The sequence below is a fragment of the Ambystoma mexicanum genome, chromosome 3p, assembly GCF_040938575.1.
Source record: "Ambystoma mexicanum isolate Mex_15411 chromosome 3p, UKY_AmexF1_1, whole genome shotgun sequence".
Lineage (NCBI taxonomy): Eukaryota > Metazoa > Chordata > Amphibia > Caudata > Ambystomatidae > Ambystoma > Ambystoma mexicanum.
In genome coordinates this window covers 706,267,707-706,279,779 of record NC_090925.1, presented here as the reverse complement: position 1 = coordinate 706,279,779, position 12,073 = coordinate 706,267,707, and the positions used below count along the sequence as shown (strand labels likewise).

General features: G+C 47.4%; 1 protein-coding gene across 1 annotated transcript in view; it reads left to right on the top strand.

Annotated features, from left to right (window-relative positions):
* The window catches only part of LOC138579944 (acid-sensing ion channel 1-like), a 316,805-nt gene that overhangs the window by 6,142 nt on the left and 298,590 nt on the right, over positions 1–12,073 (top strand). Inside the window, exon 2 of the mRNA XM_069650164.1 lies at positions 8,631–8,767. Within this exon, the coding sequence (XP_069506265.1) occupies positions 8,631–8,767 (137 nt within the window). The remainder of the gene's footprint in view (positions 1–8,630; positions 8,768–12,073) is intronic.

Sequence of the window (12,073 nt, the reverse complement as noted above, 5' to 3'; positions counted from 1 at the left end):
CTTTGCACCCTGTGAGCACACCGAAATAGAGGCACTTTAAGGTACAGGATCCGTCTTCACAGATGTGGATGCCAGAATCTTTTTCACTTGTTAGCACCCTTTTTAGTTTTTGCTAATAGGTGGCACTGGAGCTCCACCTATAAAGCCCAAACTATTGGCAAAGGAGTCCAGACAGAAGGGTTATGGGATGTGAGGAGGGACACACAGCCTGTTGGTATTGTTTTTATTGTTTTACTCACCTTTTGACGATCCATGGGCACGCTAATCGGTGTAACATTTCCCACACACTACCGGGCCCACCCATTGCACGACCTCGTGGAATCTCTTTGAGCTAGCTCTATCATGTAGTAACATCAAACCATGAGCTTTTATGTGGCTGCCATTGATATTGCTTGGCAGTCTTCTGAAAGGTAATGGCTTCATTGCATTTGTACATTTGATCCGCAGTGAAACAAAAATGCCTTAATGCAACCGTGGCACCTCTCAGCGGCTAGAGACGCGGTGAGATTCCTACCGCTCCCATCTGTCCCTTCACATGTCTATACTTTCTCTCTGATGTGCACTTTCTGCATAGGTGATGCTCCCCATCCTCCTCCAGGTAAATATAGCCTGTGTATGACAGCCCTAGCGCTTTTTGTATATTCCTCCCGTAACTGTACATATACTTTGCTTGCCATCCTTATTTTGAACTGTTAAGCAGTTACTTTGATGTTTTTATAACCGTAATTGTATACTGTGCCTATTCTCTGCAACTTGTAACTTCTTAAACATGCGCCCGTAAACCCTTGGGCAAGGTTGCGCAATACAAATAAATAAATAAATACAAATACAAACCAAGTGTGGCTTCAGCACTTGATTTTTTCACAAGTTTACTTCAGTTGTCATAGAAACATAACGTATGACAGAGAAGAGTAAAGCGGCGGGTGGGGGAAGGACAGTAGGGAAGGCCTGCAAACCTTTTCGTGATATAAAACACATACATCATTGCCATAACCTGAAGGTTCGAGCAATACCTGTACAGCAGCTGAGTCTTTCTTCCCCAGGATTGTCCTGCAACAAGCAAGGTCAGTATCAGTGCTCGAGTGCACCACAGTGCAAATTGCACACTCAGTGACATAAGAGGCAACACACAGAGACACCACCCAGCGTAGCAAGTAGGGATATGGTCCTAAACTCCTCCGTGAGCTACGCCACCAGGATTCACTACTCATTCATGCAGCCCATTTAAGCAATATTACCTGAGCCGGGGGACCTGTGGGGGGGGGGGGGGAGGGTAGGACGCGATCGCGAGTGTTGCTCCGTAAACCCTGATGCATTACCTAGCCTGGTATTGCACCCCCTGCATGAGTAATATTGCTATTAGTACCCCAGTACCTTATACTGCTTGGAGATAGCCCATGGCTGTCTTCACCTTGGTCACGGCTAGAGACTGCGCCCTGAGAGGAGGTTTGTCAAGGTAACAAGTTGCCCTTGAAATAGCAGTGGTTTATTCTTCTGATTCTAGTCCGGGTGCAGCGGTTCAGGGGACTTCAAGGGAGGCCCCATGCCTACTGTGTTTGCTGGCAGTGCATCAGATCCAGCTGTGGGTCGGTACTTGGATGAAGGTGGGGTGGGGGTGGGTGAGGAGGGTGCAAAGGCATTCTTCAATCCCTACATTTGTTTGGTTTAATTGGCGGCTCAAATGTGTCTCTCCCCTGGGCCCCAAAAACCTCAATGTGGCCCTCACCTTCATGTAGCGAGACTTTCCTGTACACTGCCACGATGGCGTGCAATTCTTTTAAACACACGTGGGGTTGTTGCCCTTCATATATTCTACATGGGACATGCCACCTCACTCAGGTTATGCTACACTACTGTGCTATGTGGTGTCATCATGCTATGTTACTAGGCCCGTTAATGCTTCGCTGTATGTGATGGCATGCTATGCTATACCATGTTCTGTTTTGTTTGGTATGCAGTGCTATGCTATGGTATGTTATCTGATTACACGTTGCATGATGTTTTGCTATGATACAATTTGATACAATATGAGGTGCTTTGTTTTGTTTATGTCACACAATGCTACAATTGATGGCTATGTTATATGTTGTTGAGTCATGTCATTTTATGTCATGTTATGCTATGTTGTTAGATATAAGTGTTCCTAACTTTTGCAGATGGGGACATCAAAGCATAGCGTTGTGCCCTGGCAGACCAGACCAGAAACACCCATACCCCTTTGGCTGTGGTTCTGGTCCTTTTCAATCACAGAACACTCCCCTTCTAATTCCGAGGAAATGACATATTGGCTGATCCACAATCACGAGGCCTGAGCTTTGACCAATGGTAGAAGAACACTGTACAGGCTGGAAGCAAGACAATGCAGAGGAAGTCAGGCTCGAATCCCGGTCCCGCGCTTAGAGACTGGTCTCGTGTATTCAGTGCATTACAAAAGATTAATTAATTAATACAAGGCCACCTACATTGCATTGCTTTACATTATATTGCCAGCAAGTGGTTTGAATGTGGCTGCAAGGTGACATGTAACATTTCACAATCGAAACCAAATAATGTGATGGGTGGAACGTTATTAATCCATTTTAACCGCTGATTTCCTCTGAGCAACCTTCCACACAATCGTTTCTCAGTTCATCTGCGCCATTGCAGAAGGGGTCTAGCCATATGCAAATCAGGCTTGGTCATTCCACCAGTGTGAGCAGTCATCCCCGAACTGCTAGGCCACAACCCCTCTGCAAGGAAACACAAACAACCAGAGACATGTTTCGGCCTCATCAGTGTGGCGCAGACAGACAGGACCCACGTCTGAACATAGCCCCTCACTTCTGGGGGCAAGCAAAAACCAGAAAATGTTATGGGTGGAAGGTAATGAATAAAGCATAACCATTGGCATTGCTCTGTGCAACCTTCCACACCATCGCTTTTATCGCGTCTGCACCAGCCGGTGTGGCTCGCTAGTGAGTCAGGTTGGGTCCTGGCATTGTCTAGCAGTAGCGTCTAGCCTACTGAGGGACAGGGGTATCTATGTTATGATGTAGCGTCAAGCTGGTTGAAGTGCAAGCAAAGAGTTCGAATTGGGGGAGGAGCGCAAAACCAGCACTGCGTCTTCCCTCTTGTTCGGGGTGCAGTGAACATGGAGCGACTAGTTCAGTGCGGCAAACCTGGGAGCAGCAGCTAGTCCAGTCCTCAGGCTGCTGTGATGCCCACTCAGGGACTCTAGGACAGGAGGGTTCCTTTCAGGGCCTTCTCTTCCAGCTTTAGGTGATTCCGGTGCAACGTGGCAGGTCCTGGGCCATAGCAAAGGAGCACCCCAACGTGCCCTGGGAGTGGGTAGGGTGCAGATCATCTGCCTTGGATGGCTCCTTCACCTCAGGCTGAGGGCTTTGGAAAGTGCAACTTTCCCAAAGGAATTCCAGTGACTTCTTCTCAGGTGCTCTAGGGCAAATCGTTAGTGTCTTGAGAGGATCTAACACGTTGTGGAAGACCCTTCTTTTAGAGGCAAAATCCTGCAGGTGATGGGACCAATCAGGAAGGCTAGCTTTACTCCCATCACTATTATTGAAAGAAGTGGACTTTGCCTTTCTGGCATCACACACAAAGTGCTTTTCTCTAGAGGAAGTGGAGGAGCCAGGAAGGAGGGAAGCAGAGGGAAAGAGCGGTGGAAATCTCTTTCCTCTGAACAGATCACTCCAGACTAGTCTAACATCCCCCACCGCTCCTTCTCACTAGGATCAAAGGCCTTTAGAATGCAGCACCCTGGTGAGCCTACTCGCAGTGAATGGGTTTGCTCATGTGATGCCTGGGCCCAAGGCAGCTGTCTGCTGTGTGGCTGTCCCTGGCAAAGGGTGTTACCTGCTCTCACAGATCAGAGGCATATCCATTTAGGTTCCTGTCCTTTCAGGCTCAACCCATCTGCCCTGAATACACATTACCTTCCACAGATGAGCTTGGCTCACAGTAGCTGACACATTTGTGATATCAAATCGGATGTGGCTGTAATCAGTGAGAATACGATCCACCATGCCCGAACTCTGCTTTGGCTTATGTTTAAAGATCATTCTGCCACCAGGAGGTAGACCCATAAATATAGGGGTTTGGAACATTGGTGCATATCATAAATCTACTTGGCTGTCACTGCAGCTGTCAAATGGGTACATGTGACCTATGAACCTGCTCTGTGCTACTGATAGGGCAGGTGCTGTAAATCAGGGTGCTGATTCAGCACGACACAGGTAAACACTACACTTTTTACAACACTTCTGCCAATAGAATCCAGCTATCCCCATGATAAAATCTGGCCTAGCTCCACACATACTGTCTCTCTTGCTTCACATACTTTGCACAACACGTCTGCCATTAGAATTCTGTTATCCCCCATGATAAAAATGTGGTCTAGCTGCACACATATCTCTCTCGCATACTCTCCATAATACCTCCCCACATGCCTGCTCAACATGGTTGAGTACAGGGACTTGGCCACCCTACCTACCTTCGTACTGGCTAAAACGCACGCACGCACGCATTCTATAACTCTCTGGCAAATTTCCCATACTTGGACTTCGGCCCCCAAGGGCTTTAACCTACAGCGCGTTCAAAGCATACAAATGGTGAAAGGTGCTAAACAAATGCCCATTACATTGGAGAAATGGACCAGCCATACGCAAATCAGTCTTGGTACTGCCAGCAACAGAGTCATGAGACAAGGTACACCTCACTGGTGATGCCCAATGAGGCCAAAACATGTCGGAGGTTTCTTGTGGCTGTGCAAAGACAGGATGTAAAATGCAATTTGGACCAATTTACCCCTTTTGGGGTAGAACAAAGCCTGATTTGCACTTGGTCTATGACCTTTCTGCAATAGCTTGTCAGAGTGAAGAACGACGCCCTGAAGGGCCGCTTAGACCAATGCTAGAGGTTAAGATTAATTCAAAACCTTCCAGACGTCACTCATTTTCTTTTGCTTGTCATCCCCAGTGGGGCAGGTGTGCTGAGATGTGTGTCCCATGACTGCTGGACCTAGAGACCCGAACTACACCTCACTTATGATGCCCATTGAGGCTAAAACATGACTGGTGATGCTTGTGGTCTCGTGCAGAAGGGATGTGAGAAAGCAGCTCGGGCTTGACTGCCCCTTTTGGTGTGGGACCATGCCTGCTATGCATGTGGTCTTTCTCGTTTCTATAATGGGTGCCAGGCAGAAGAATGATGGTCTGGAGGGTTGCCTAGAGCAATACCAGAGGTTAAGATTAATTCAAAACTTTCCAGCCATTACTCGTTTTGTTTGGCATTCGACCATGATAATAGCAACCAGTCCATCAAAATAACCTCAATGCCCTAAAGCATTCGGGTAAGTTTTATTACAAAGAGGGCTTTCTTTCTCCTAGTGGCTTCTCGGAAGATTCACCAAAATGGGCAATGGGCACATGCCCATACCTTTGGCACTCACTGATTCCTTCAGCTCATTCTCAATTTTGGGCTGGTCGAGGGTGGGGGAGTTAATACGTTCCGAGTTGGGTGTGTCCTCGCCCGAGCAGGCTTGATACCTTCTCCACCCAGCTGGTGCGAGGAGCAGTCTTCCAGCCATTCTTACTTGGTTCATTGAGTTCCTACTCAAGCTCTCCCTGCTGCTCCCTGTCAATACAGATATATAGCCTATGAGAGAGAGTGGCCTATCAGATGAGTCTCAGAGGAGTCCAACACTGGGTTAAGAGTGGCCCTTTTCATACAACACCAGAAAAAAATGAAAGTGGCATGGAGGAAGGGCTGCCAGGATGACTGAAGCGATGACTAACGGGATGTCTGCCGGGAAGGCTTCCAAGGGAACAGGCTCGGGACAGCGCACTGAGCTGGGAGTTTTTATACTGAAACGCAATCTTACTTGAGAGTGTCCTCAGGGACACACAGCTTTACTGCTTATAGAAAAGGGTGTTCAGGAACATTGGGACCTTCTGAAGGTCATAGGCCTTCCCAGCTACCTACGGTCTGAGGAGGCTGCAGCAATGACCCTATAGTGAGCTGCTGGTCACTCTCTTTACTGTGGCTGACCGAGCAGTGTCTTCTTCATGCATTACAGGATTTCGCAGTGCCTTAAACACTGAAACAGAGATCTTACAGTTCCAGACAGGGGCCTTTAGGCCTGGGGTTATCTGGGGTGGGAGTTGGCACCAAACTGCCTGATGCCTGGGCCTACCACCAACACAGGACGTGGTGGCCAGCCCATTGACATCAACTTGCGCAGGGCCATAGTACTAATGGCAGTCACAGTGCAACAGCAAGGTATATTGGTGGTGGTGCGCGGCAAGTACTTTTTCCCCCAGCCATCTCCCTTAGATGGAACTATTGTTCAGAAATGAGTTGAATTGTCATAATAATAGAGGAAGGGGGCAGTAACAGTTAAGGCACCTGGTAACACCAACTTCTCCAGAGTCAGTAGGCTCTTATATTGCTACCTACCTAGAGAGTAACGTTGAGCTACCAGAACCAAAAGGTCAGGTGTCGCTATTATCCAGTGCCTGTAAACCAGGGTTGAAATTGAGATTCAATGAGCAGGAGCTAAAACCAGCTCCTGGGTGTCGGGCCACACACAGTAGGCAGGAGCTACAGCGGGGGAACCAGGGGCTATCAGAGATGCTCCTTTAAATTTGTGACTATTTTGAATGAACCATTGTGTTTAAATGTGTATTAGATGTGTTGTAATTCTTCTTTATTAACATTCGCAAATGCTCAAAGTTTATGCCACATTTACATGTTTGGAAGGCAGCAGTTGGCCCCAGGAGCCAAACGTAGCTCCAGGCAGCTGTTGGTTTCAAGCTACCAGGCTCTACTTTGCTAGAAGCAGTAACTAAATTGCTCCCAGCCCCCCTCAATTTCGAACCCTGCGGTAAACTATTACTGTGTAATCCGCCTGGGCCTGCCCACGTTGAGTGGGAAGGATGCTAGAAGCAGGAGGGAAAAGTGGTTGACGCAAAAATGTAATAAGCTCCGTTAGGTGACCAACATATTCGCAGAAGGCGGACACAGGAGAACCCTTTTAAGGGGGGCTTTTCCCCTCTATTAATTTGACCTTCTAATGTTAGTAAAAACGGCTGGTTGCATTTTTTTAAACCCAAGCCACTTTGTGATGTCTTTTGGCTTATGAGTCTAATTGTTAGTGAGTGCAGATTTCTGTGCGTGCGTATGCTGTCTTATGTGGGTGCACACTGCGAGTGGTGGGACAGCATGTTGCAGGCCTCCATGACTCTCTCCAACAACATGGAAATGGACCACTGTAGAGTGTGAAGCAACTGGCTTTATTTGCTCTGGGATGTTTTTCCACCCTGCTAGCAAACTCGCAGTGGGTCCATGATGTTGGAAAACAGCATGCTGTAATGAAATTATCCCCCATGCAGTATTACCACCAAAAGACCTCCAAACTCCTAATAAAGCTTTTAGTCAGGGATCTGCAACCTGCGGCTATTCAGATGTTTTGGACTACGGCTTCCATAATCCCCCCCTATTGACTATGCTGGCAAGGGCTGATGGGACTTGAAGTACACATCATCTGGCAAGTCTAACTCAATGGACCCTTGCAATAAGTGTTTAGTTCTGAGCTGTATTTTTTTAAAGCATTCTTATGGCTCACAATAATACTAGTTTACTTCAAACTAGATAATTAAGTACTAACCAATTTATGGTATCAGAATTTGGCAGTGTCGTAAAAAAAATGTCAGGAACGAGATTTCAGCCACGTCTTCTGCACCACCATTCATAGTTTCAAAAGGAAGCTTGCAAAAAGAAAAAGTGGATTTGTGGTGAGGAAATTTAGAAAACCATTTCTGCATGCAATAACTGCCGCGTGCGGTAACCTACAATCCCCATGTAGTAACAGGAATCCCAAAATGGGGAATTACTGAAGGGTACGCAGACTGGAGCCCATTACAGGGTTGCTGGTGAAACCCACCATTAGGCGGCGGGTTACCAGCAACCTCGTAACACCCTTACCGCCGCCTGATATCCCAGCGCCACCGGTACATCATAAACATTGGCAGCAATATAGGACTCCATGGAAATGGGGTCACTGAAGCACTGGCACCGTTTCTTCAGTGACAACCATGCTGGTAAGGGCCTGGAAACCCGGCTGGTCAGGCCTGCCGGGGATCCCTGGCCCCTACCGGCAATGTTGTAGTATGGCGGTCCATAAAGGGTGCCGGTACGTTGCTACCAACACCTTTATATCCGGACCGCCATACTTATAATGAGGGTGTAAATCATGCAGACCCTTCCAGCAACTGCATGCTTATCACAGGCGGTAACAGTATTTGAGTTTGGGAGTGTTTGCAAAGGGAATACCGCCAAACTCTAAAGGACGCCCTTAGTAAATAAAATGCTTGTTGGAAGACACATCCCCACCCTCAAATATTCTAGGAGAAGACAATTCACTGTCCCTGTTACCAGACCAAGCATGTTCCTGTTTGTATTATTACCATGCCCTCTTTTTCAGTAATCTATTTTGCATGCATTTGTATTAGTGCACATCCAATGCCATGCCCTAACAGCCTGCTCACTGCCTACGACAGACCCTAGGTCATTTAGTAGCAGTTTCCCGTCACCCGCCACTGGCACAACGTCATACAAGCATGTCTTTGTGATTTCAGCTTCTTTACCCCGCTCCTAAACCACAAGCTCGGAAACTGCTACACCTTCAACGGGCAGAGGGGCTCACCCCAGCAACCCGGCGCCCGGAATGCTGAGCCGGACATTCTCAATGCCACCAAGGCCGGAGTCAGCTATGGTGAGTGGCCTCTATGTTCTGCCGTCCAGTGTGGTCAAGAGCACCCTGAACCTCATCCACTTTAATGTAATGTCTATAATACTTTCAACCAAACGCCTACCCAGGCCACCTCCATTGAAATGGTCCATACAGAATTAAGTAGGACAGTGCAAACAGCATTATAGTAGAACAAACCATCATATAACTGTGTCGGCCATGTTAGTATGTGCTTGCTCTGTCGTGTAGGCATTATAATGTCTCTCACCTGTGCTTCACTATGGAGGTAGCAGGAGAGGCGTATCTGCGCGCAGCAACTGTGGTGGGGCTGACCTGTCAGGGTGGACCCTCGGCGACTGCCTACTTGGTAGGCTGCAAAAACAGTTATGTATCCACATATGCTAAAAACTTATAAAGCAGGACTCAGCTCATGCTCCACTCAAACCTACCATTCCACAAATGCCTACTCCAACGCTGAATACTTTGGACGTTTAGCATCAATAAACATCACTAATATCTATTAACCAATCAGCTCCTAGACTGATAACAGAGGAGCCTTACATTGCCTTACTTTGACAGAACGTTTTCTTTCTTACCACGCTGGCAACAGCAGAGTGCCGGGGTGCCTAAAGAGAAAGTAGAGGGGCACCCATAATCCAACATGGATCCGTTGTTTTAGTCAGAGATCAACGGAACTGTCCCTCCCCCTCCACTGGAAACTGTACGCCGCGGAGCCTACAGGATCCCAACAAAGGTCCCCAGAGAATTGACACAAGGCATCAGAACTCCCAGTGCGACCCTGCTAGACACCAGGAGAGCCGGATGCAGGGCTCAAGTCGAGGGTACACGCAGGGGGACGGAGTCCACCCACTTTTTTCAGAGGGTGGACTCAGGCCCCCCCCCCAGCTAAAAGAGAAACATTGGATGTCTTTTTTGAATTTATGAATTGAAGCCGACCTCAGGGATCAAATCGCAGTCGTCCGGTTTGTAGGCCGGACACTTCGGCACTGCACTATATAACCCGATTAAAAAATAGCAAACAACTAAAGGTGAAATGTCCCATTTCAGTAGTGCAAGTCCCAGGAAAAACATTTGTATTGGTTCTTGGAGTTTAAAACATGCACACCTTTCAACATTTTCAAAAACACGATCTTACGAAAATATCCTGTCTTGGTTTTGTGTGTGGGTGTTGAGCTTATGAAAGGCAAATACCATTCGTCCTGTTCAATATGGGTGGTTATGCAAAGCCGATTTAATGAATTGTGCATATTTCACCTTGATATGCTCATTTTTGCCAATGTCACATCCCATTGCGTTTGTTGATGAGTACCCCCACTATAATTTGTAGGACTTGACCCCTGGCCAGATGTCATGCTCCGGCTGGGTGGATAAGCAACTGAATACATATGCCATATCCAGAAATAAGCTTGTTCCTTCTTGGTCACCCTCCTCTCTTGCCCCCCCCCCCCCATACCTTCCCCACCTTTATGACCCTCTTCCATCTTGGGGAGGGCCTTTAGTTTTGATAGCGTGGGTTTATCCAGCAAAACTACACCCAAAAACAACACACCCACCGCTAACCACACCACAACACCAAAAGATTGTATACAACAAACCAGACACTGGACGTGACCCGTCCGGACACAACAAGCCTAGTGCAAATAGCAAAGCACACCCAGAAAGCCGACATGCACAGACGTCAGTTTCTCCTGGTTCTGCAAGCATCAACCGAAGAGCACAACTTGTATCCTATCCCTCTTCCCCCAGCAACCAACCCCGCCCACATTTCTTCCAAAGCCACAGGAGCGCCTGGAGACCATGCAAATGGCAGCAGTGCGTGGTATAAATCAAAATAACATAACATTGTTGTCGCTTTCTAGAGCCTGTGCTTGGCTCTATTTGTCTTCACAGCCCTGTGCATGGGAGAATATGCATTTAACATACAGTTGCAGAAATATAAGGAAACACAGTCACAGTCATATCGAACATTTCTTCTACATGCAGTTGCGTGGGGAAGGTTAGAACAGACGCATACCTGGACCCAGATTAAATAAAGGGAGTCAGCTCCTGGTGCATCAGCCATCTGGGCTGCACTGAGCAAAGGGGTCCGGGAGAGCCCTCTACTTATTAAATGGCAGGAGCAGGTAAGTAATTGGGCCGGAACAAGACAGAGCTGAAATGAGCATTATTCCCAGGGTGCATTCATGCACATTTGAATTAGTATCACACACATGTTTATGTTCCCAAAATGCACTTTGTTTTATGCAAAGCAGCCACCATCCTATATTGAGGGAACCCACATTATTTGACATCTAGCTCCCTCCACACCACACACAATCTGCCTCCCTCCCACCAGAACCCCAGCTTCCCCCCCACCCCCCGCGGAGGTGGTAGTGGTGCGGGGGAGTGCCCCAGTACATTTTGTCAATTTACAGCAGTGAGCAAGAGTAGATGCTGGCAAAGCGCAGACTGTTGAGTTTAACTTCCTTTGGGTAATTAAGAGGTGCATTAAGTGGCGACATAGGGGCCATTCATTGGTTGATTGCACAGCAGCAAATGGCATTGATTGACAGCCTTGACTGGGTGCAGACCATGTGGTTATTTCATTTTTTTAAATATCCTTTTTCACACCTCTGAACCTTATAGGGCCTCAGGGCGGGTGAAAGCAGTCGATTTTGTTTTGGGTGGGTGAGATCCCATTCAATTATACAGGCGGGTAAGGGGCTTGGCAGGTGATTGAACTATTTCTAATGCAGGTGACACCCACCCAAAGCGTGTGAGTTGAGAGCTATGCTTTATGGCACAATATTTAAAAAAGCGACTCCAAGCACCTGCACAAAGGTCTATTTTAGATATATGACATGCAAACCTTAATTATGAAGTGTGCTTGCGTGTGTGTAGGTATGCACTATTGCTTTAGCTTCACTGATCCTTTTTGAATTCCTCCAGCAGCCTGTCACTTCCTGTACAAAAGATGCCATCCGAAAAGCCTCAGTGGCATCAATTACTCCCATTTTCCTATGCCAATTCACCTTTCTGCACCTTTCTGGAAGTGGTGCATGCACTGGGGCAAACTGCGGCTGAAGGTTTTTATGTTAAATCAGTCGTAGCACTCCATGTAAGGTGTTTCATTAATTTAATTGCTATACAAATCACCATATGGCTATTAAGGAAATGTATAATGAAAAAAGTGGTGGGTGGAAGGTTTCGAATTAATCTCAACCACTGGCGCTGCAACACCGTTTTTTAGCCCGTCTGTGCCATTGCAAAAGACGTCCAGCCATATGCAAATGAGTCAGGTACTGCCACCAATGGGAGCAGCCCAGCCCG